We start from the raw sequence: 22,130 nt of genomic DNA on the forward strand, positions 1-22,130 counted from the left end.
GGATGTCAGTAACCAATGAGAAGTGGAATGGGCTTTCTGCGTAGCTCTCAGAGGTTATAAAAGGCCAAGGAGTGAGGGTAGCCTTCCTTTCGACTCTGACCATTACGCAGAAAGGGACCTCTGGATGCCATTTTCAAAGGCTCGGTAATCAACGTTAAATGTATCCGTCTGTAATTTAATTCGAAATAGGTGTTAGAAACATCATAACGAAGCTATTTTAAACCGAGTTATATCAGATTATGCGAGTATATTGCTATTTTTCGGAATTTCCTCAGTATTGCGTCTTGAGGATTTGGACATGCTGGGGCAAAATAGCTATTGTTAGCAATTGTTAGCTGCTAAATCCGAAGTTGAAGACGACGTTTTACAACCAAGCAACGATTCTTTTGGACAAAGGACCACTTGGCCAAGATTCTGATGGAAGCTCGTCGAAAGGTAAGAGCTATTTATGATGTTATTCCGTTTTTATGTGGAAAAATGTATACTCAATAATGGCGAATAGTGACGCAATTATTGCGGCACTAGTCTGGCTGTAACGCACACTGTATGTCTAGTAACGTTAATTTTAAAAATCTAAATCAGCGGTTGCATTAATAACTAATGCATCTTTCATTTCATGTCCAACCTGTATTTTTTTAGTCAAGTTTATGAATAGTTTTCGATAAAAATAGTTGTATATTCAATATGGCGCCGGGCAGATTGCTTGAGTAGTTGGGAACTATTTCCATTGTGTAAGCACGATTTGTGCCGCTAAATATGCACATTTTCGATCAAACTCTATATGGATTGTGTAATATGATGTTACAGGACTGTCATCGGAAGAATTCTGAGAAGGTTAGTGAAAAAATTTATATATTTTGGCGATGATGAAGATATCGCTCTCTTTGGCTTGAATTCATGCTGGGGTAATGTTTGCACATGTGGTATGCTAACTTATCGATTTATTGTGTTTTCGCTGTAAAACGCTTAGAAAATCTGAAATATTGTCTGAAATCACAAGATCTGTGTCTTTCCATTGCTATGCTTTGTCTATTTTTATGAACTGTTTTATGATGAGTAAATTGGTCATACACGTTGCTCTCTGTAGTAATTCTAGTCGAGTTGTGATGGTGGGTGCAATTGTAAACTATGATTTATACCTGAAATATGCACATTTTTCTAACAAAACCTATCCTATACCATAAATATGTTATCAGACTGTCATCTGATGAGGTTTTTTCTTGGTTAGTGGCTATCAATATCTTTATTTGGCCGAATTGGTGATAGCTAGTGGTGGAGAGAAAAAATGGTGGACAAAGAAAAATGGTGTATTTTGCTAACGTGGTTAGCTAATAGATTTACATATTGTGTCTTCCCTGTAAAACATTTTAAAAAACAGAAATGATGGGTTTATTCACAAGATCTGTATCTTTCATCTGGTGTCTTGGACTTGTGATTTAATGATATTTAGATGCTACTATTTAATTGTGACGCTATGCTAGCGATGCTACTCAGTGTGGGGGGGGGGGGGGTGGGGGGTGCTCCCGGACCCGGGGTAGAGACCCGTGAAAGGTTAATAGAAAATAACTCCAGTAAAAGTCACCCAGTAAAATACTACTTGAGTAAAAGTCTAAAAGTATTTGGTTTTAAATAAACTTAAGTATCAAAAGTAAATGTAATTGCTAAAATATACTTAAGTATCAAATTCCTTATATTAAGCAAACCAGATGGCACAATTTTCTAGTTTTTTAAATTTATGGATAGCCAGCGGGAACACTCCAACACTCAGAAGCCATTTACAAATTAAATGTTTGTTTTTAGTGAGTCTGCCAGATCAGAGGCAGTAGAGATGACCAGGGATGTTCTTTTGATAAGTCTGTGAATTGGACAATTTTCCTGTTCTGCTAAGCATTCAACATGTAACGAGTACTTTTGGGTGTATGGAGAAAAAAAGTACGTAATTGTCTTTAGGAATGTATTGAAGTAAAAGTTGTCAAAAATATAAATAGTAAAGTAAAGTACATATTCTCAAAAAACGACTTATGTAGTCCTTTAAAGTATTTTTACTTAAGTATTTACACAACTGGACATATGTGTGGGGTGCAAGGTTTGTAAGGCTGCATACTATGAGGACCATGTTAGAGACCACTACAAGGCCAAAGAACTAAAGAAACACACGTTAGTGGATGTCACTGATGAACACGGCCATGTTGAGATAGAAAGGACTTTGACTCAGGTAGAGGGATTCATTCTTTCCCAGTTATATTCTGAGTTGTGTACTAATTGATTTAGGATTGTAAAGTAACTGTATCAATTTAATAACAGATATGACTTACTCTGTTTTCCTCAGGTTGGCTTCTCTGGATCCTCATAATTCCACTTCTGGTTCTGGTGGGAGGACTTTGGTATCATATGAGTCCCACAGTGGAGGGTGTGTAAAGTCATAACTGCAACTCCAATGTTTTGTTCTGCAGAGTATGATTCATATATTCTATAACATTTACTCATTACATGCCCTATATCTCTGCAGGTAAGGGGAGACTTAACATGAGGATTGTTCTGCTGGGTAAGACTGGATCAGGGAAGAGTTCAACAGGAAACACCATCCTGGGGAGAGAGGCGTTTCGAGCAGAGGCTTCTCCAGTGGCTGTGACCACACAGTGTGAGAAACAAAATGTTGTTATCGGCCAGAATAGAATAACAGTGATTGACACCCCAGGTGTCTTGGGCACGTTGTTGCAACCTGATGAAGTTATGGTTAAAACTGCTGAATGCATTAACACCACACCTCATGCCTTCCTATTGGTGACCAGGCTGGGGGAATTCACAGATGAGGACAGAAAGTCAGTTCAATGGATCCAGGAACATTTTGGAGAGGAGGCTTTAAAGTACACGATCGTTCTGTTCACTGGGGTAGACCAGCTAGAGGGGAAACCAGTAGAGACATTTATAAAAGGCAGCAGCCATCTACTACAAGTCATTAACAGTTGTGGGGACAGATACCATGTCTTTAACAACAAGGACAAGAATGACAACACTCAGGTCTCAGAGCTGCTAGAGAAGATAGATGAATTACTGAATGAGTATAGGGGTTATCATCATGAGGCAGACTTGCTGACACAGGAAAGGGTTAGGGAAGAGGAGATGAGGAAGAAGGAGAGGGCTCAGATAATACAAGAGGAGGGGATAAATATGGAGGCAGCAGAAAGAGAGATGAGAGAGGAGGAGAAAAAGATGGAATCAGCAGAAAGAGAGATGAGAGGAGGAGGAGAAGAGGGAAGCAGCAGAGAGATTAGAGAGGAGGAGGAGAAAAAGAGGGAAGCAGCAGAAAGAGAGATGAGAGAGGAGGAGGAGGAGAAGAGGGAAGCAGCAGAAAGAGAGAATAGAGTGGAGAAGGTGGTGAATAGGAGAAAGTGGAAAGGTTTAGGATGGATCCTTGTTCCATTTATCACGGCTTCTATAATTTGGTGGTACCTGGCTACAGCTAAACAGAAGGAACAGAATCTGGAAAACGAAAATAGACTGATTAAAGAGGAAATTAGAAAGGCAAAGGAAAAGATGTATAAGGAACATTTCAAATAGAAATGAAAAAAGGGATAAGGAACTCATGTTGATGGAAAATAAGGAAATTAGAAAGGAAAATGAAAAGATGGATAAGGAACTCATGTTGATGAAAAAAAAATTGAAAATAGGAGGGAAAAGAGTGCAGTGGGTCTCAGATTGATGGGACTTGTAGGCCCAGGTCACCCATTGTTTGACCTAGAGCTTGGTGCTGGTCTACAGCTTAGTGATCGTGAAGCCTACTAATGATAATGACATTACTTATTATAATGATGATCATAATAATAATAGTAATAATAACAATAAGAAGGAGATCAAGAAAAATGAGGGTATAGGAGTTAGAGCTGCGTGTGTAACCTATTATGTGTGATAAACAGGTGCTTTTAGATCACAATATTATTATATTTCTGACCGTTTGGAACAGTGTAAAAACACTATATACATTATAAATAATACCAGTCTGTTCTCACCATCAAAAATGGTGAAGCCTTTGATACAGCATGGCAAAGATTAAAAACAGACAAAATTGTGAAATTGCTTTATCCAGCATGTTGCAGTTGCATGAGGCTTAGCACTCACGGAATCAGTAAGCTATTAAACAACCTCTCAACCAGGCATGGCTGGCTATCATACAAAAGTATGTGGACACCCCCTCAAATTAGTGGTTTCAGCTTTTTCAGCCACACCCGTTGCTGACAGGTGTATAAAATCGAGCACACGGCCATGCAATCTCCATAGACAAACATTGGCAGTAGAATGGCCTTACTGAAGAGCTCAGTGAATTTCAATGTGGCACCATCACAGGATGCCACCTTTCTAACAAGTCAGTTCTTCATGGGTTTTCATGGTTCGATTAGGCCCCTTAGTTCCGGTGAAGGGAAATCTTAACACTACAGCATACAATGACATTCTAGATGATTCTGTGCTTCCAACTTTGTGACAACAGTTTGGAGAAAGCCCTTTCCTGTTTCCGCATGACAATGCTCCCGTGCACAAACGAGGTTCATACAGAAATGGTTTGTTGAGATTGGTGTGGAAGAACTTGACTGGCCTGCACAGAGCCCTGACCTCAACCCCATCAAACACATTTGGGATGAATTGGAAAGCTGAATGCAAGCCAGGCCTAATCGCCCAAAATCAGTGCCCGACCTCATTAATGCTCTTGTGGCCGAATGGAAGCAAGACCCCGCAGAAATGTTCCAACATCTAATGGAAAGCCTTTCCAGAAAAGTGGAGACTTATAGCAGCAAAGGGGATACCAACTCCATATTAATGCCCATGATTTTGTAATGAGATGTTTGACGAGCTGGTGTCCACACACTTTTGGTCATGTAGTGTATATCCTATGGATGATTTATAAAGCCAGGCACATTTAACAGTTAGGCTATTGATTACTGTCTGACTACCCAGTAGAGGTCAGGATAGTCAAGGATATTAGTCTGTTTTATACTGATTATTTTACATATTGTCCCCAAATCAGAGCCCATATTCACTAAGAGTCTCAGGTAGGAGCGCTGATCTAGGATCAGATTTGCCTATTAGATGATAATGAATCAGAGGGGGGACCTGATCCCAGATTAGCATTTAAACTCTGAGGGGACCTGATCCTAGATCATGTATGTTACCCACTGCTCCCCCTTTGAAATGCCTTTCATCTTTTATATGTTTTACAGTTTGGTTAAATGTATTTAGATTTATTAAAGCTTCTTAATGGAAATCTGTCTCTATCCAGTCTGTCAACTATATTTTATGGGGATAGTAAGCAGTCTATTAATTAATATGGTTTTTGAACACTATAATTGGTTTACCAGCATGATAGCTGTACTTTTAGTTTATGGTTGACAGAGCCTGTTGGCCATTAGCCAATCAACGTTTCTCAACGCATTCAAAGCACGTGAATGCATCCAACTGGTATTTCCGACTTCACCACTTAAAAAAATATGTAACCTTTATTTAACTAGGCAAGCCAGTCAAGAACAAATTCTTATTTACAATGACGGCCTAGGAACAGTGGGTCAACAATTAACCTTGTTCAGGGGTAGAACTACAGATGTTTACCTTGTCAGCTCGGAGATTAGATCTAGCAACCTTTCGATTACTAGCCCAATGCTCTAACTACTAGGCTACCTGCCGCTACTGGTAATTAACACATTCCCACTTGGTTATAAACGCAGCTTTAATAGTCTGTCAACCGTACCTAGACCAAACTCAATTTGGAGGCCCTCTGCACTGCAGCTACTATATCCCTCTCCAATGGGTAAAAATAATTATGCAGTATCTTGTATTATGCAATATAAATGTCAAAACGGACAAGGAATACAGTTGAAACATCATTTAACTGTGTTGGGATTTGTTTGGTGTAGTATTTGGTACTAGTTACAGGCCCGTTTCACAAAAAGAGTGCCTTTTACGTCCCTATTTTAAGTAAAGATTGTGCACCAATATTGAATTTTAAAAGCCTGTTATATTAAATAAAGTGCCCTTTAATATAGACTAAATGGAGATATTTTTATATAAATAACATGTTTCTAAAATGCCAAAATTCAACATTTTGACATGTCCCTCCATCAACCCTGTGTCACTTCTAGGAAGATTTTAAGCATAACACACCAACTGTTACCCACAGATAGAAAGTCTAGGTATGTTTTAACAATTTCATATTTTTTTCCTGATGTTTGCATTCAATTGACACTCCCTGTTGCACACAACAGGCTTCCATTTCCCCTGTCACAAGGGGATTAATGGCTGATTTAAGATTAAATCATCAATCCTGTTAATTCCAACCTTTATTTTGCACTTAATAGGCACTTACTATAGTCCTCTTTTTATTTAACCTCTTGAGATGGGAAAATGTGTTTTTATGAAATCAGGCTTTTTTTTGGGACCAAGTTACACATCTCAAAATGCACCAAATTGGTGTAACGACCCTGCTATATAGGGCCTAGAAAGTTCGCTACAGTATTTGTATGAATCAGTAACTGTTCAATTAGAACAAGTGACTCCCCAATGGCCTTATTTTAACCTCCAAGAAAAGAGGTTGAAGTTCTGTTTTCTTTAACTAAGCTGAGCTGCAGGATTGCAGAGTGTGGTGCCTTTCATACCTGTATGATCTTCAAGCCTTTTATTTTCATTACTGGTGTCAGGTGATATTGGCCAAAAGGAAGCTAAGAAATTATGAAAGGAAAGGGAGCTAGGATAGGAGGAAAGGAAAATTAGTTCTCATGTATTTCAATCTGACTATCCACAATAATCGCATTATTGTGTGCATGTAACCGTAGTCAGTGACTGCTTGTTTTGTCACATAAACTGATATTACGTGAACTACCGAATTTTAGCAACCAGGAAATGTCGGTGCGATTTCTACATATTGCACTTCTAAGACATTGGTTTTTACAGTGGGCGACCCAGGTTCAGATCCCACCCTTAATAACACATCTGTGCTTATTGCGTTTTTCCTTCATCAATCAAAGTCACCAGTGCATTCGCTCGTTAGCTGGCTGCTTATTCTAAATAGTTGGTAAACCTGTTCAAAACAGTGGCAGCATGTCCACTGGGGATTCAGTGGTGATTCCGTTTTTTACATGCAAAAGTTGAACTAGGTGTATTCATGCTGTTGTTCAAATGCACAGATCGTTTTATATACTGTATCTTCCTAAATAAACTACATGTAGGTTGAAATCTTGCCCTAATATGTCTGCTGCTTTGTTGATAATGTGCCAACCATCGTCCAGTGTATTCAACCAATTAGAAGCATTTACACGCCAAAGACGGTTTAAAATATACTGTCTTTGCACATACTTTACAAAGAACACAGGAAATAACATTTCCTGCTCAAAAAGTGTCAGTTTCCGGCTGTGTCTGACAACGGCTATAGCCTACACAGCAGAGTAATTCAAGATTCACAGGAGTTGCAAGGTATTTACATCATTTTTTAAAATCAGTACAATCATAGTCTTTCTTAGCCTTTAGGTTGATCTCTTATTGATTAGATTAATTGGTTAATAGCGGTGTACCAAACAATAACACGTGCGGCAGAATCTACGCCTACTGGACCTTGCTTTAACTCGTTGAATTTGTCTTTAACAAAACAAATTGCTGATATATACGATATATATGGGCATTACATTTACCGCATTAAATGTTTAATTTATTGCACACCAAAAAAAATCTGTATTATTTAATTTAGGTGTTATCACCTCCATCCCATCTGCTCTGTACTGCAAGTCATCTATTTTCTCTGACAACGTTTTTTATAGACTAAATAGGGTTTATTTGAAATATTTTTTAACGTTTTTATAGTTCCTTACTCATTATGGTTAATTTGTGTGTAATCGATGGCTAATCTGTGTTCTACCGACTGGCTGGGGTTCTATATATTCTGGAACCGGATTTGCCATCGTCATTAAAAATATTAATATGAATATCTCAAAGTATAGAGTATATTGTGTCTAAAAATAATAATTTAAAAAAGGGTAATTTTGAGATATTCATAATAATAGTTTTAATGTTGAATAAATTAATGTGAAAATGTGTATTTTGAAATCTATACATACTCTATATGTTAGAGCACACTATAAGGAGTATAATGACACCAATATGTTGTCTGTATCATGTATGGTTCACAGATCATAGGGTCTTACAGGAGGCATGTATAGGTCTAAAAGGGCCTTAACCACTTTAATCATGGTTTTCTAAAAAAAAATGTTTGTGATTCAAATGTAAAAAGCATTTCAAACATCCTTCCTCCCAATAAAGTTTCTATGTGAGAATTGCTAGAACAATCTGAGATACCAAAAATATATTCCTCTCCTGCTGGCATGTAATTGCCTATTTCCTCTTTCTCTGAAAGTGTCAGTTACCGTATACAATGGCTATAGCCTACAGCAGAATAAAATACGCTTTACTCGAGTTGTAAGGTATTTAAAGCATTTTATTCAGTACACCATCCTGTATGTTATTCATTCTTAGCCTATAGGTTAGCATATTGGTTAGATTAAAAGCAATTTACCAAACAGTAATATGTGGGACAGAGTCTTATGCCTATGACTTTAAGTCTTTCAATTTGTCTTTAACAAAACAATTGCTGATATACTGTACATATAATGCGCCTTCAAAAAGTATTCACAGCATTCCCCCCAAAAAATTGTGTTACAGCCTGAATTGAACATGTCTTACATTGAGATTTTGTGTCACTGGGTCTACATACAATCAGTGGTGTAAAGTACTTGAGTAAAAATACTTGAAAGTACAACTTATGTCGTTTTTTGGGGTATCTGTACTTTACTATTTATATTTTTGACAACTTTTACTTCACTACATTCCTAAAGAAAATGATGTACTTTTTACTCCATACATTTTCCTTGACACCCAAAATTACTCGTTACATTTTGAATGCTTAGCAGGACAGGAAAATGGTCTAATTCACACACTTATCAAGAGAACATCCCTGGTCATCCCTACTGCCTCTGATCTGGCAGACTCACTAAACACATACTTCGTTAGTAAATTATGTCTGAGTGTTAGAGCGTGCCCCTGGCTATCCGTAAATGATAAAAACAAGAAAATGGTGCCGTCTGGTTTGCTGAATATAAGGAATTTTACTTGATTTATACTTTTACTTTTGATACTTAAGTATATTTGAGCAATAACATAAAATACTTATGTATATGAAATACACATTTTAATTTCTTTCAAAAGGATTTTCAAAGACATAGGGCGTTTTGACTGTCTAACTTTTAGTCAAAAGCGAGTTGAAGACGGCTCTTTTGACAATGCCTCTTTTTACAATGCCTTAATAATTGGTTTACTTCCCTAAAATACTTGGTAAACTAAATTAGATTGATTATTTCAGTTGTTCTACCTTTTGATGTTTTTTGTGTGTTGTTTGTGCATTCACTACCCACAGTTACATTGTAAAATGGCTACTTCCTTGAAACCCTCAATGCAAAGCGTGCTTGAGGTAGGAAATGGAGGCTCTGCAGAGGAAGCACAAAAAATACTGCCATGCCTTGATGCTAACAAGAGCTCAGATGGAATAAGGTGATCTATGTTTTATAATATGTTCATTTGTTATGGTATTGTGGGTTTTTGTAGCACTCTTCGAGTCACTGTGCTTGCTATTTGTGTTTTTAAAATTGTCAAAACTACTTAAAGGGCAATGCCACCAGTTTTCAACCTCATTTTCATGATCTCCAGCACAATACCAGTGTCAACATATGTAAAAACATATATAAAGTAAAAAAGTTTACATAATCAAAAGTTAAAACATTAAAAAAACGGCTTTTCAAACACTATGAGATTCGATTGTGACATGGGGAGCAAACCTCGTTGCAGCTTTTGAAAATCACAGTTATTTTTTTATATTTGAATCTTACACTGTGATGTCACAGACAAGCATTTATTTTAGGACCTTGTATTTTTAACCACAGATCATAGAAATGTGCTGTTTTCACACACTCACCGGCCAGTTCATTAGGTACACCCATCGAGTACCGAGTCAGACCCCCCCCCCCCCCCCCCTTTGCCTCCAACAGCCTGAATTCGTCGGGGCAGGGATTCTACAAATCGGAAAAGTTCCACAGGAATGTTGGTCCTAGCTGACGCGATGGTATCACGCAATTGTACCGTTGACATCAAAGAGGATGGGTCCATGGATTCTGCCATCAGCATGACGCAACTGGGAACTGGGATTTGTCGGACCAGGCAATTTCTTAACACTCCTCAATTGTCCAGTGTTGTTGATCGCGTGCCCACTGGAGCCGCTTATTCTTGTTTTTAGCTGATGGTTGTCTGCTGCAATAGCCCATTCTTGACAAGGATTGACAAGTTGTGCGTTCCGAGATGCCGTTCTGCGCACAACTGTTGTACCTTGCTGTTATTTGTCTGTTTGTGGGCCGCCTTTTTGCTTGCACGATTGTTGCCATTTTCCTGCAACCTCTCTCATCAACGAGCTGTTTTCACCCACAGGACTGCCGCTTACTGGATGTTTTTTGTTTGTCACACCATTCTCGCTAAACCCTAGACACTGTCAAGCGTGAATGCTCAGGAGGGCGGCCGTTTCTGAAATACTGGACCCGGTGCTCCTGGCACCGACGATCATACCAAGCTCAGTCGCTTATGTCACTGGTTTTGCACATTCTAACGTTCAATCGAACAGTAACTAGGAGCGATCCATTTTTGTGAACAGGTTGGTGTACCTAATAAACTGGCCGGTGAGTGTATGTAGACATTGTTTTGGTGCTGGAGATGATGAATGAGGTTGAAAAGTGGCGGAATTTCCCTTTAAAGTCTTTACAACCCCCTGAAGGGTGATAGCTCGAGCAGCGTTCTTCTATAGGGGGTTATTAACAACAAAAAGTTAAGCTTAGTTGGAGATGAAAATGTTTTACTGTGTTTGTATCAGGGAAGAACAGACAGAGCCATCTGTTCCTGACTGTCAGTCCATGAAGAGTGATAAATCCATGCATCTTCCACCACATTTCAACGGTGTCTGCCCCACCTCTGAAAGGTGAGTGTTCTGAAATGTTGTCTTGTATTCATTTTTTCACAGTGGTGGAAAAAGTACCTAATTGTGATACTTGAGTAAAAGTATAGATACCTTAATAGAAAGTTAGTCACCCAGTAAAATACTACTTGAGTAAAAGTCTAAAAGTATTTGGTTCTAAATATACTTAAGTATCAAAAGTAAATGTAAATTCTAAAATATACATAAGTATCAAAAGTAACAGTAAAAGTATAAATAATTAAAAATTCCTTATATCTGCAAAGCAGACGGCACCATTATCTTGTTTAACATTTTTACAGATATCCAGGGGCACGCTCCAACACTCAGACATCATTTACAAATGATTTACTAAACAAGTGTTTAGTGAGTCCGTCAGATTAGAGCCAGTAGGGATGACCATGTGTTCTCTTGATAAGTGCGTGAATTGGACCATTTTCCTGTCCTGCTAAGCATAAAAAATATAACATGTACTTTTGGGTGTCAGGGAAAGTGTATGGAGTAAAAAGTACATTATTTTATTTAGGAATGTAGTGAAGTAAAAGTTGTCTAAAAAAGTATAGTAAAGTACAGATACCCCCCAAAATTACTTAAGTACTACTTAATAAATCAGACTTCTTGAAGCCATTGATGACGTCACTCAATCGTTTCCTATGTTGGATAGGTGGGACGCTTGCGTCCCAACAGCCATGTTAAAATGTAGAGCGCCAGATTCAAAAAAATTATATAAAATTAAACTTGATTAAATCACACATATAAGATACCAAATTAAAGCTACACTCGTTGTGAATCCAGCCAACATGTCAGATTTCAAAAAGGCTTTTCGGTGAAAGCATAAGATGCTATTATCTGATGATAGCCCAATGTAAACAAGAGTGTAGCCTATTTCAACCATGCTGGCGCTACTCAAAACGCAGATATAAAATATAAAACATGCATTACCTTTGACGAGATTCTTTTATTGGCACTCCAATATGTCCCATAAACATCACAAATGGTCCTTTTGTTCGATTTCTTCCGTCCATATATATCCAAATTGTCCATTTATTTGGCGCCGTTGTACCAGAAAAAGCATCGTCCAATTTGCACAAAGTCACGACAAAATATCTAAAAAAATTACCTCTAAACTTTGCCAAAACATTTCAAAGTACTTTTGTAATACAACTGTAGGTATTTGTAAACGTTAATAATCGATAAAATTGAAGACGGGTCAATCTGTTTTCAATAAAGGAGATCAACAAACGAACGCTACTTTTCTAGTATTGTGCAACTCTCAAACAGTACATCAGACGTTAGTCTTACTTCCTGGTGTCCTTCTTCTTCATTTCACAAATGAATAACGTCAACCTATTTCCCAAAACTAGTGACATCCAGAGGAAGCAGTAGGAACTGCAAGTAAACTGATCAGAATTCTGATCTGTCCATAATAACTATTTGAACACACAGTGACTTAAAAAAAAAAAGTTGGTCCTCAGGGTTTTGACTGCTATATAAGTTCTGTTATACTTACAGATATGATTCCAACAGTTTTAGAAACTTCAGAGTGTTTTCTATCCAAATCTACTAATAATATGCATATCTTATATTCTGGGGATGAGTAGAACGAAGTTGAAATTGTGCACGCTATTTTTCCATATGTGAAAACTCTGCACCCTATCCCCAAGAAGTTTTAATTCTCAGTGGTGCATTTGACGTTTCGAGTTGTATTTGTCACATGCACAAGTACAGTGAAATGCTTAACTTGCAAGACCTTCCTAACCGTGCAGTATTCAATATCAAGATATTACAACAACAAAAAACTGAGAAATAAGAAAATAATTTTTAACCTCTAATTCCTCCCAAACCCGGATCCGGGAGCACCCCCATCAGTAAAAAAGCTGACTAGCATAGCCTAGCATAGCGTCACAAGTAAATACTAGCATCTAAATATCATTAAATCACAAGTCCAAGACACCAGATGAAAGATACACATCTTGTGAATCCAGCCATCATTTCTGATTTTTTAAATGTTTTACAGGGAAGACACAATATGTAAATCTATTAGCTAACCACGTTAGCAAAAGACACCACTTTTTTTACTCCACCAGTTTTTCACTCCATCAGTAGCTATCACAAATTCGACCAAATAAAGATATAAATAGCCACTAACCAAGAAACAACTTCATCAGATGACAGTCTGATAACATATTTATTGTATAGCATATGTTTTGTTAGAGAAATGTGCATATTTCAGGTATAAATCATAGTTTACCATTGCAGCCACCATCACAACTCACCAAAGCGACTAGAATAACTACAGAGAGCAACGTGTATTACCTAATTACTCATAAAACATTTCTTAAAAATACACAGCGTACAGCAAATGAAAGACACAGATCTTGTGAATCCAGCCAATATTTCAGATTTTTTAAGTGTTTTACAGCGAAAACACAATATAGCATTATATTAGCTTACCCCAATAGCAAACCACACAACAGCATTGATTCAAGCCAAAAATAGCGATAAAGTATAACCCAGCAAAAGATATTAATTTTTTCACTGACCTGCTCAGAATTCTTCAGATGACAGTCCTATAACATCATATTACACAATGCATATAGAGTTTGTTCGAAAATGTGCATATTTAACGGCACAAATCGTGGTTATACAATGAGAAAAGTAGCCAAGCTGCAAAGAAAATGTCAGGAGAAATCTTGGGAAAGGCACCTATTCTAATCGATAAGTAATCATAAACTTGACAAAAAAATACAGATTGGACAGCAAATGAAAGATAAATTAGTTCTTAATGCAATCGCTGTGTTAGATTTTTAAAATTAACGTTACTGCGCAATACAGCGTGCGCTAAAGCGAGACCGCACCGAAATTCATGGCGGAATTATTATTTGACATTTGTCAACATAAATACGAATTAACAGCATAAAGACTGCTTACTATTTGCTGAGCTTCCATCAGAATCTTGGGCAAGGTGTCCTTTCTCCAGAACAATCGTCTTTTGGTTGAAAGATGTCCTCTTCTGCTGTCGAAATAGCCGCTAACGCTAGCTATGTGCCGGAAAGGTGTCCAACTCCTGATAGCGCGTCACAAAGAAATCCCAGAAAATCGCAATAAACTGATATAAACTGCTATAAGTCGGTTTAAATTAACTACCTTATGATGTCTTTAACAACTATAACGAATAAAAACATGACCGGAGATATAGAACTGCTAAAACGAAAGCTTTGCAGGACGCCATTGTGATTTCCCTCTTGCGCCAGGCGCCCCGTTGAAAAGAACGGTACTTCTGTTCCACGGTCTTATATAGGGCCCCAGATGGTGCAATCCACTCCATTCAAATTCTCACCGCTTACTGACATCTAGAGGAAGGCATATGCAGTGCATGTAGCCCCATAGCTTACATGGGGACTTATAAACTGACCCTAGAACAGGGACCTCGATTTCAGAAATCTCACTTCCTGACAGGAAATGTGCTGCAGAATGAGTTCTGTTTCACTCAGAGAAATAATTCAAACGGTTTTAGAAACTAGAGTGTTTTCTATCCAATAGTAATAATAATATTGAGTACGAGGCAGTTTAATTTGGGAACGAAATTATTACAAAGTGCAAATAGCACCCCCTATTGCCAAGAGGTTTTAAAAAAGAGGACAGTGTAAGCTACATTTGGTACATACAGTGCCAGTACCAAACTTATAGTGTGAAGGGATACTGGAGTAATTGAGGTAGATATGTACATGAAGGCGGGGATGGGATAATTACTTGAAAAATCTAATCCGTTTGTAATTAGTTAACTGAAAAATAATATAATCAGTAACGTCACAGGGCTGAAAAGTGAATGGTAGCAGGAATAGACAAATATTTATGGTAATATACTAATGGTAATATATACATGTAAACAGGAGTAATAGAGACCAGTAGCAGGATAAATAGATAGATACTAATAATAATGGCAATCAATAATCAATGAACAGCAGTGTAATGGTGGTAATAAATCTAATTAATCAATATTTTAGCAGGAGCTTGGGTACCAGGACCGTGGGGTTGTGGGTGTAAGTGTGTGGCGTCATTAATGAGTGGGTGAATGAGGGTGTATGCGAGTGTTTGTGTGTGTGCATGTGAGTAAGAGTGACAGTGAAGGTTGTGTGTGTGTGTGTGTGTCTGAGTGGGTAGAGGACTGTGGATGGGAATAGAGTCTGTGTGGATAGTCTTTGGGAGAGTGAGAGCAGTAGTTAGGGCGGTGCAGTTGCCATACCAGTCGGTGATACAACCAGCCAAGATGCTCTCAATGGTGCAAGTTGTTTCAGCCTACTGAGGGAGAAGAGTCTTCTTCACGACTGTGCTGGTGACCATGTTAACTGTCCTCAGTGATGTGGATTCCGAGGAATTTGATGCTTTTGACCCTCTCCACTGCAGCCCTGTGGATGGGGGTGTGTTCAACTGACGTTGAAGGAGAGGTTGTTGTCCTGGCACCACACTGCCGTTGGTGATCAGGCCTACCACCGTCGTGTCGCCAGCTAACTTGACGATGGAGTTGGAGTCATACATGGCCCATAGTTGTGGGTAAATGGGGAGTACAGAATGGGGCTAAACACACACCCCTTATGGGCCCCCATTCATGTCCAGGGGCCTCATTTATAAGGGTTGTGTAAATTTCACACTAAATATCTGCGTGCGCCATTTCTGAAAAGACTGCGCACGTACAAAAGTATTGAGATTTATCAACTTGGCACGCGCCATACATGCAAATGTCTCCCGTTATTAATGTCTTTGGAGGTGATGGCAGAATGTTGCTGTAGGTCTAGGCTATCTGACAGGCAAAGAGTTTATCAAAGACAACAAAAATTGCAAATTGGCCGAATGTTTTGCATTTGTTTTTTCTCAAACCTAAGCTGCACTACCTACAAATTCTGAAGTATTGTCTACTCACAGTGGTAGCCATACACACTTCAATGCAACCGTCTGTTCACCTGTTAAATTCTACTGTATGTTATATACCACGCTTTCTTTCTGATGCATATTGTAAAACACTTGAAATAATAGCATCTACAGTTGAAGTCTGAGGTTTACATACACTTAGGTTGGAGTCATTAAAACATATTTTTCAACCACTCCACACATTTCTTGTTAACAAACTATAGTTTTGGAAAGTCGGTTAGGACATCTACTTTGTGCATGACACAAGTAATTTCTCCAACAATTGTTTGCAGACAGATTATTATTATAATTCACTGTATCACAATTCCAGTGGGTCAGAAGTTTACCTACACTAAATTGACTGTGCCTTTTAAACAGCTTAGAAAATTCCAGAAAATGAATTCATGGCTTTAGAAGCTTCTGATAGGCTAATTGACATGATTTTAGTCAATTGGAGGTGTACCTGTGGATGTATTTCAAGGCCTACCTTCAAACTCAGTGCCTCTTTGCTTGACATCAAGGGAAAATCAAAAGATATCAGCCAAGACCTCAGAAAAAAAATTGTAGACCTCCACAAGTCTGGTTTATCCTTGGGAGCAATTTCGAAATGCCTGAAGGTACCGCGTTCATCTGTACAAACAATAGTATGCAAGTATAAACACCATGGGACCATGCAGCTGTCATACCGCTCAAGAATGAGACGAATCCTATCTCCTAGAGATGAACGTACTTTAGTGCGAAAAGTGCAAATCAATCCCAGAACAACAGCAAAGGACCTTGTGAAGATGCTGGAGGAAACGCGTACAAAGGTATCTATATCCACAGTAAAACGAGTCCTATATCGACATAACCTGAAAGGCCGCTCAGCACGGAAGAAGCCACTGCTCCAAAACCGCCATAAAAAAGCCAGACTACGGTTTGCAACTGCACATGGGGACAAAGATCGTACTTTTTGGAGAAATGTACTCTGGTCTGATGAAACACAAATAGAACTGTTTGGCCATAATGACCATTGTTATGTTTGGAGGCAAAAGGGGGATGCTTGCAAGCCGAAGAACACCATCCCAACCGTGAAGCACGGGGGTGGCAGCATCATGTTGTGGGGGTGCTTTGCTGCAGGAGGGACTGGTGCTCTTCACAAAATAGATGACATCATGAGGGGAGAAAATTATGTGGATATATTGAAGCAACATCTCAAGACATCAGTCAGGAAGTTAAAGCTTGGTCACAAATGGGTCTTCCAAATGGACAATGACCCCCAGCATACTTCCAAAGTTGTGGCAAAATGGCTTAAGGACAACAAAGTCAAGGTATTGGAGTGGCCATCACAAAGCCCTGACCTCAACCTATAGAACATTTGTAGGCAGAACTGAAAAGGCGTGTGCGAGCAAGGAGGCCTACAAACCTGACTCTGTTACACCAGCTCTGTCAGGAGGAATAGGCCAACATTCACTTATTCAACTTATTGTGGGAAGCTTGTGGAAGGCTACCCAAAATATTTGACCCAAGTTTAAAAAAAATGTAAAGGCAATGCTACCAAATACTAATTGAGTGTATGCAAACTGGATCTGCACACAATTCCTGGAAGCTGAAAATGTCCCTGTTCTTCCATGGCCTGCATAATCACCAGACATGTCACCCATTGAGCATGTTTGGGATGCTCTGGATTGGCATGTACGACAGAGTGTTCCAGTTCCCGCCAATATCCAGTTATTGTATTGATGTTATCCTCCTGCAGCACATCATGTCGTCACACGTCATCAGAGTGCGCAGCTGAACATTTTATGCTATTAAACACTTGGTTTGTTATTATTGATTGAAACTTAACCGACATTCATGAAATACGAATACATAACTTGTTTTTGCGTGGATTCCGCGATGCGGTTAGCTTTTAACAGCAAGGACCGCTATTTCTTGTCCCGGAATCGCATTTAACAGACTTAAGCCTGCTTGACAGAGACGCTAAACTGCTAGCCATCAAGCTAACGAAGTTGGTACCAGATGGGTTTTGCAATGGAGCCCTCTTTGTCTGGAGAAATAAATGAACTGTTCCAGCACTGTAGGAGCTATATCTATTACGCACTGTTTCAGGACAAACCGGATCACTCGGTGTTCCAATGCGGCAATTGTTTACTTGCCAAGGATTATAGGCTTGAGGTGGCTTCATTGATCACGCAAGTCGCCAGCCTACGTAAGAAACTGGGGAAAATGTTTACATTTTCCACGCCGGTGGCTGGACGGCATTTGCGCTTGTTGGATGCATCTCCGCCTTGTCGTTATTCAACTGGCCGGTGTTGTCTGGAGCTCCCCCATCTGATAGCGGAGTTGAAGGAGCACAGCAAGAGGAGCAAGACAATTAACGATGGTCGCATGTCACGAGCAGTGGAAGCCGAATACAGGGACCTCCCGCAAAGTAGTCTACACCCCAAACGAGAGGCCCGGAGAGGATACAAACAACGAATAGTTTCGCCGTCCTGGAGTCTGATCATCTTCGTCGCTGGGGTTGCAGGTCAGCTGCTCACAAACATAAAGAACATGAGCACATCTACTGCTGCTAAGCTTCCCAGTAATGCAATGAAAGCAAGTAAACATTCCAGAAGAAAAGTGCTCAAAATATCCCACGTTAATACATGTAGCTTAAGAAACAAGATTCATGAAATCAATAATTTGCTACTAACAGATGACATTCATATTCTGACTCTAAGACTCACTTAGATAATACCTTTGACGATACAGTGGTAGCAATACAAGGTTATAACATTTACAGAGAAGATAGAAATGCCAATGGTGGAGGTGTTGCTGTTTATATTCAGAACCATATTCCTGTAAAGATTAGAGAGGATCTCATGTCAAATACTGTTGAAGTAATATGGCTACAGGTTAAGCTGCCTCACCTAAAGCCCATTCTGATGGGAAGCTGCTATAGACCACCAAGTGCTAACAGTCAGTATCTGGATAACATGTGTGAAATGCTAGATAATGTATGTGATATCAACAGAGACGTATATTTTCTCTGTGATTTAAATATTGACTGGCTTTCATCAAGCTGCCCACTCAAGAAAAAGCATCAAACTGTAACCAGTGCCTGCAACCTGGTTCAGGTTATCAGTCAACCTACCAGCACAGGAATTAAATCAACATGTATCAACATGAACTATACCATCTTTACTGATGCTGCAGAAATGTTCTTGAAATCAGTATCCAGATCCATCGGATGTAGTGATCACAATATAATAGCCATATCTAGGAAAACCAAAGTTCCAAAGACTGGGCCTAATTATAGTGTATAAGAGGTCATAAAATAAGTTATAGTGATTCCTATGTTATTGATGTAAATAATATATGTTGGTTTGTGGTGTGTATTGAGGATCAAACAGACACTGCACTTGACACTCAATAATGGGTGCATGCTAATAAACATGAAGAAAATTACTGTAAAACTGTTAAACTCCCATGGATTGATGAGGAATTGAAAAACTGAGAGGGATGAGGCAAAAGGAATGGCGAATAAGTCTGGCTACACAACCGATTGGCAAACTTGTTGCAAATTGAGAAATCATGTGACTAAACTGAATAATACAAATAATAAACTACACTATGAAACAAAGATGAATGATAGTAAAAAGCTTTGGAGCACCTTCTGGAGAAAAAGGGGAAAAGGCAAACTCAGCTCCATCATTCATTGAATCAGATGGCTCATTCATCACAAAACCAACTGATATTGCCAACTACTTTAATGACTTTTTCATTGGCAAGATTAGCAAACTTAGGCATAACATGCCAGCAACAAACACTGACACTACATATCCAAGTATATCTGACCAAATGATGAAAGACAAGCATTGTCATTTTAAATTCCGTAAAGTTAGTGTGGAAGAAGTGAAAAATTATTGTTGTCTATCAACAATGACAAGCCACCGGGGTCAGACAATTTGGATGGGAAATTACTGAGGATAATAGGGGATGATATTGCCACTCCTATTTGCCACATCTTCAATTTAAGCCTACTAGAAAGTGTGTGCCCTCGGGCTTGGAGGGAAGCAAAAGTCATTCCGCTACCTAAGAATAGTAAAGCCCCCTTTACGGGCTCAAATAGCCGACAAATCAGCCTGTTACCAACCCTTAGTAAACTTTTGGAAAAAATGTTGTTGTTGAAAAAATGGTGTTTGACCAGATACAATGCTATTTTACAGTAAACAAACTTTCAGCATGCATATAGAGAAGGACATTCAACAAACACAACACTTACAGAAATGACTGATGATTGGCTGAGAGAAATTGATGATGAAAAGATTGTGGGTGCTGTCTTGTTACACTTCAGTGCAGCTTTTGACATTATCGATCATAGTCTGCTTGTCACGCTCGTCGTCCTCCTCATCTGAGGAGAAGTTTGAAGGATCGGAGGACCAATATTCAGCGTGGTAAGTGTTCATCTTGATATTTATTAACACAGAGAACACTTAACGAAACTATACAAAAATAACAAACAACGAACGTGAAGCTAATGAATAATAGTGCTGACACAAAAACACTACACATAGACAATCACCCACAACCCACAATGACAAAACAGGCTACCTAAATATGGTTCCCAATCAGAGACAACGACTAACACCTGCCTCTGATTGAGAACCATATCAGGCCAAACACAGAAACAGACAAACTAGACAATACAACATAGAATGCACACTCAGATCACACCCTGACCAAACAAAACATAAACATACAAAGCAAACTATGGTCAGGGCGTGACACTGCTGCTGGCAAAACGTATGTGTTATGGCTTTACACCCCCTGCTATATTGTAGATAAAGAGTTACCTGTCTAACAGAACACAGAGGGTGTTCTTTAATGGAAGCCTCTCCAACATAATCCAGGTAGAATCAGGAATTCCCCAAGGCAGATGTCTAGGCCCATTACTTTTTTGTCAATCTTTACTAACGACATGCCAAAGCCAGAGTGTCTGTGATGATGACTCAACACTATACATGTCAGCTACTACAGCGATTGAAATGACTGCAACACTTAACAAAGAGTTACACTTAGTTTCAGAGTGGGTGGCAAGGAATAAATTAATCCTAAATATTTCTAAAACTAAAAGCATTGTATTGTATTGGGACAAATAATTCACTAAACCTCAACTAAATCTTGTAATAAATAATGTGGAAATTGAGCTGTGGAAGTTGGTGACTAAACTGCTCGTAGTTACCCTGGATAGATTGTTAACTGTCATGGTCAAAACATATTGATACAACAGTAGCTAAGATTCCATGTGTAACTCTGTGTTGTTGTTTGTGTCGCACTGCTTTGCTTTATCTTGGCCAGGTCGCAGTTGTAAATGAGAACTTGTTCTCAACTGGCCTACCTGGTTAAATGAAGGTGATATAAATAAATGGGGAGAAGTATGTCCATGATAAGGTGCTGCTCTACCTTCTTGACAGCACTGTCAACAATGCAGGTCCTATATGCCCTAGTTTTGTCGCACCTGGACTACTGTTCAGTCGTGTTGTCAGGTGCCACAAAAAAGTAGTTAAGAAAATTGCAGTTGGTTCTGAACAGGGCAGTACGTGGTGGTCCTTGGATGTACACAGAGAGCTAATATTAATAATATGCATGTCAATCTCTCCTGGCTCAAAGTGGAGGAGAGATTGACTTCATCACTGCTTGTATTTATGAGAGGTATTGACATGTTGAGTACACCGAGCTGTCTGAGGTACTGGCGCACAGCTCGGACACCAATGCATACCACACAAGACATGTCACAAGAGGTCTCTTCACAGTCCCATATTCCAGAGCAGACTATGGAATGTGCACAATACTAAATAGAGCCATGATACTACATGTACCATATACCATACTACCACAGTACAAACATAGACACACGATAGCATACACACTATACACACACGTACACATGGATTTTGTACTCTATATATGTGGTAGTGGTGGAGTAGGGGCCTGAGGGCACACAGTCTGTGAATGTATTGTAATGTTTTTAAAATTGTATAAACTGCCTTAATTTTGCTGGACCCCAGGAAGAGTAGCTGCTGCCTTGGCAGGAACTAATGGGGATCCTTAATAAATACAAATACAAAACTTCGCACAGCCGTTGAAGAGAAGTGGGACAACATTCCACAGGCCACAATAAACAGCCAGATCAACTCTATGCAAAGGAGATGTG

The 22,130-nt window shown here is 39.0% G+C and overlaps 2 protein-coding genes across 9 annotated transcripts in view; both read left to right on the forward strand.

The window, feature by feature from the left end:
• The window catches only part of LOC139567782 (GTPase IMAP family member 7-like), a 53,678-nt gene that overhangs the window by 23,652 nt on the left and 7,896 nt on the right, over positions 1 to 22,130 (forward strand). For 2 of the 8 annotated variants that reach the window (XM_071389273.1, XM_071389274.1), the window contains exon 3: positions 10,943 to 11,047. The exons of 4 other annotated variants lie outside the window; for them this stretch is intronic. In XM_071389273.1, coding sequence (XP_071245374.1) covers positions 10,983 to 11,047 — 65 coding nt within the window. In that variant the 5' untranslated portion in view covers positions 10,943 to 10,982. Of the gene's footprint in view, positions 1 to 7,325; positions 7,456 to 9,445; positions 9,580 to 10,084; positions 10,752 to 10,942; positions 11,048 to 22,130 lie in introns of those variants that run through there. 2 more of the 8 variants (XM_071389272.1, XM_071389275.1) reach the window with 2 other exon arrangements.
• LOC139567781 (GTPase IMAP family member 7-like) lies at positions 1,536 to 3,608 on the forward strand. Its single transcript, XM_071389271.1, has 2 exons — positions 1,536 to 2,410; positions 2,510 to 3,608. The coding sequence occupies exons 1-2, from the start codon at positions 2,392 to 2,394 to the stop codon at positions 3,559 to 3,561; spliced, it is 1,071 nt and encodes a 356-aa protein (XP_071245372.1). The 5' UTR covers positions 1,536 to 2,391; the 3' UTR covers positions 3,562 to 3,608.

Source organism: Salvelinus alpinus, chromosome 2 (genome assembly GCF_045679555.1).
Source record: "Salvelinus alpinus chromosome 2, SLU_Salpinus.1, whole genome shotgun sequence".
In the NCBI taxonomy this organism is placed as follows: Eukaryota; Metazoa; Chordata; class Actinopteri; order Salmoniformes; family Salmonidae; genus Salvelinus; species Salvelinus alpinus.